The following is a 4,196-nucleotide window of genomic DNA, read 5'->3' on the forward strand; positions in this document are numbered from 1 at the left end:
GGAGCTTGCAGTGAGCCGAGATCCTGCCACTGGACTCCAGCCTGGGCAACAGAGCGAGACTCCCTCTCAAAAAAAAAAAAAAAAGAAAAAAGAAAAAAGAAAAGTACTAACAATAGGTGGACAAAATTCCACAATAAAGAACATTATTGTAAAACTTCAGATCACTGGGGAAGAGAAGATCCTAGAAGCTTTCAGAGAGATGCTTTCACAAGTTTCTCCCAAAGGATCAAGAATAAAAATGACTTTAGACTTCTCAAAACAACCCTGCATTCTTGAAAACAATGGAGCACTAACTTCAAAACAGTGATGGAAAATTCTTTCCAACTCTGAATTCTACACTGAGCCAAATTCTCAATAAAGGGTGCAGGTAGAATATAAAGGCATTTTCAGGCATGCAAATTTTTAAATACCTCTATCTCATTCGCCAGATAAACTAACGAAAGGCAAGACGTAGGATTCACCTAACAGGAGAGCGGCAAAGGGAATTGTAGGCTAATAGTAAACGCCCAGATGAGAGACATCTATAACAGACACATCAAGAAATAACTGTAGGGCCAGGCATGAAGGCTCACACTTGTAATCAAAACACTTTGGGAGGCCAAGGTAGGCAGATGGCTAGAGCCCAGGAGTTTGAGACCAGCCTGGGCAACATGGTGAAACCCTGTCTCTACAAAAAATACAAATATTAGCCAGGTGCAGTGGCGCATGCCTGTAGTCCAGCTACTCAGGAAGCTGAGGTGAGGGAATCACTTGAGCCTGGGAGGCGGAGGTTGCAGTGAGATGTGATCACACCACAGCACCCCAGCCTGGGGGCAACAGAGTGAGACCCTGTCTCAAAAAAACAAAAAAGCAAAAGAAAAGAAAAAAAAGAAGAAAATAATAACTGTATGCCCTTCATTTTTCAGAAATATGGGGGAGGAGGAGTCATAAGAAGAAACAGCTTGAAGAATTGAATATTGTTGCCTCTGGCAAATGGGATGAGGAAATGGGAAGTTATGAGACAAGGAAATGATGCGTTTCATTACAAGCCCAGAAGTAATTAAGTTTCTATGTTATTCATATATACTATTTTCACTTAAGACAATGAAAAATTATAATTTCTAAAGAGCTCAGAAAGGTTACCTGCTTGGTAACTAAAGGCTGTATGATATATTGCCTGACTGTTAAATTCAGAAACTGTCAAAAGATGGGTTTTATTTAGGTTGAGCCAAACTTTCTCCAGAAGGAGTAACACGCCAAAGGATCTGTCTGACTCCCACCCCCACGGCCACCACCTCTATTTCTGCTCATCTCCAGCTTAACTGCTGGACCTTCAGGCAGGACTTCCCTTGTCCCACAGCCAAGTGCTGCCCCTCTCCATTCATCTCTTCTACCATTATCATCAGCTGAGTCAGAAATAGAAGAGTCAGTGGACACAAAAGAAGACTAGCCACCATTCTGAGCTAGAGGCTGGTCAGAGGTAGACAGCTGACTTCACTGACCACTCACTCAGTCCCAGGCACTGGACTCTGGGCACCTTTCCATATTATTATTTTAACTGAGCATCCCAACTGACATGGTCAGGCTTTATGTCCCCATTCAAATCTTATCCTGAATTATAATCCCCATAATCCCCTCGTGTCAATGGAGAGACCAGGTGGAGGTGATTGGATCATGGGGGCGGTTCCCCCATGTTGTTCTCATGATGGAGTGAGGCCATGAGATCTCATGGTTTTACAAGTGTTTGGTAGTTCCTCCTGCATTTATTCTCCTTCCTGCCACCTTGCGAAGAAGGTACCTTGCTTCCCCTTTGCCTTCCACCATGATTGTAAGTTTCCTGAGGCCTCCCCAGCTATGTGGAACTGTGAGTCAATTAAGCCTCTTTTCTTTATCAATTACCCAGTCTCGGGCAGTTCTTTATAGCAGTATGAAAATGTGCGACACATTGGCCATAAGAGGTAGAAAGACCAAGAGACACAGCCTCAGGGCAGTTTGCCAAGCCTTACAGCTAGGTGGGGGCTGCATTGGGATGTTAACCTGATTATTCTGATGGCAAGACCAGGGGTCTTGCTTGGTTGGTGATTAAGCAACAACACTGGGGAAGAACAGACACACATCCTGGTTCACAGGAACTGCTCACCCCAGTCCAGCTGGTCTGAGGGCATGTGGCTCCCAAGTTCAGGTCTGATGCAATAAGTTGGGGAGGGAAAGGGACAATGGCAGTGGCCAAGGAAGGGGAGTGAAGGCACCTACCCATGAGCAGCCGCCGCTTCACCCGTTTATCCCCATCCACCACGGATGTGGCATTGCTCTCTGTCACCTCCAGGACAGTGTCCTCTCGCTCTACAAGAGAAGCAAAAGAGCACAGTTCTCAGACTGAATGAGTTAGATTGCTCATTCCCTGTACAACCGTGTTTGCTGAAATCCCAGACACAAGAGCAATGTAAGATATGTGACTCTGTTCACGCAATAAAAATGTGTTGTAATGAGGCTCTGTGGGAGACACAGCATGTCAAAGGGCCGCAGATCCTTAGCAAACATTAAACATGGAAAAGATTTTGGAGGTATATTGCACTGACCAAAGAGACACTAGGGAATGCAAGCTTCAGATTCACTCCAGTCTCCTGAGTCGAGGACAAAAAGAGCCTTGGGCCTGGAAACCTCTAAAATGGAGGTAGCGAAGGATACACCATGAAGGGCAAGGCAGGCACCCTGCCAGAAATATGCAGCCCTGGCTCCTGCTGGCCAGAAGTGCTGCATCATCACAAACAGCTTTAACTTCATGCTGCCCTGGCCTCTTGGGATGTGTTGTGCCAGTCTCTGGAATACCAGCGTTAGGAGCAGCCTAGTCCAGGAGAGGAGGAAGGGCTTTCCAAGGTCACACACGGAGAGAGGGGCCTTCCCCACAGACCTAGACCACTCCCACTGCAGCATGTGAAGTGGGGGCAAATGCACTGGAAACAGCCTGCATCTGTGCTAAACACCATTAAGGGGCAGGGGTAGGGACGGGCAGGCTGGGGCAGACCCTCACTCAGTGTTAGGGTTACCACTCACCAAGGCAGCTCCTCCCATCTGTGTGCATCTTGTACTGTGGATGGCAGCTGCACTCTGGGCCATCAGCTGTATCTTCACAGGAGTGCTGGCACCCACCGTTCCCATGGTTACAGGTCACTGACAGTAAAATGAATCAATACATAAAGCACTGAGATTTCCACAAACACAGGGCTGTGTTTGCTCCAGAGAAACTCTGATTTTCATTCTGCAAGTATTTGAGCACCTAGTGCATGCCAGGCATGGTGCACGGAAGACATAACTCCGAGGCAGACCCTGTGGTATCTGTGTAGGCAGATAGTTACAACACAAATCATAGAAATGCTGAAACATGGGTTTAAACAAAGTCATACAGGAAGAGGGAGATGGGAGAATTGGGGGAGAGATTTTTATTAATAAGGGAAATCATAGCAAGAGATTCTAGACTACTGCTTTGTTCTATTTAGAGAACTTTACCTATTAATACAGCTGTACTGGGGTTTGGGAAATGCTATAGCACTTTATGCTGGAATAAAACAGACAATATTTAATTTGTACATATATGTCAGAATTTCTCTCATCAGATTCAATCTAGATTAGTTAGAAGGAAGGATAATCACAGGATGATTCTGCACACAATTAATGTGACATTAACTGGTAATTATCAAGACTATATATGAATGCATTGATGATAGGCCAAAAAAAAAAAAGCCAACTACAAAACTATCTATTCATCAAACTGTAAACCGCGGTTACCTCTGGCAAGAGAAATGGGAGGGGGAAAACTGAATGTTTTCTTTATACGCTTTGGAGTGTTGCATTTTACATAGACCCTTTGTAATTTTTCTAATTCAAAAGAACTAATTACATATTTGTGGTATCCTGTGATTATAGCTATGTAAAAATTGTATATGCATATGAACAACTAAATAGGAATATGAAAAAATTGAAACAGCTGGTTATGTGGTGAGATTCTAGATCTTATTTTTTCTTTGTTAACTCCTCAAATGTTAAATAATATATGCTGATGTTAAAAATGTTATAAAAGGCCGGGTGCGGTGGCTCAAGCCTGTAATCCCAGCACTTTGAGAGGCCGAGATGGGCGGATCACGAGGTCAGGAGATCGAGACCATCCTGGCTAATACAGTGAAACCCCATCTCTACTAAAAAAAATACAAAAAACTAGC

At 44.3% G+C, this 4,196-nt stretch overlaps 1 protein-coding gene across 1 annotated transcript in view; it reads right to left on the reverse strand.

Moving 5' to 3' along the window:
* SCUBE2 (signal peptide, CUB domain, EGF-like 2) overlaps positions 1–4,196 on the reverse strand; it is a 128,946-nt gene that overhangs the window by 49,633 nt on the left and 75,117 nt on the right. Inside the window, exons 7-8 of the mRNA XM_011947606.1 lie at positions 3,034–3,150; positions 2,233–2,322 (exon numbers count right to left, since the gene is read on the reverse strand). Coding sequence (XP_011802996.1) covers positions 2,233–2,322; positions 3,034–3,150 — 207 coding nt within the window. The remainder of the gene's footprint in view (positions 1–2,232; positions 2,323–3,033; positions 3,151–4,196) is intronic.

This window comes from Colobus angolensis, unplaced genomic scaffold, assembly GCF_000951035.1.
Source record: "Colobus angolensis palliatus isolate OR3802 unplaced genomic scaffold, Cang.pa_1.0 Scaffold269, whole genome shotgun sequence".
Classification (NCBI taxonomy): domain Eukaryota; kingdom Metazoa; phylum Chordata; class Mammalia; order Primates; family Cercopithecidae; genus Colobus; species Colobus angolensis.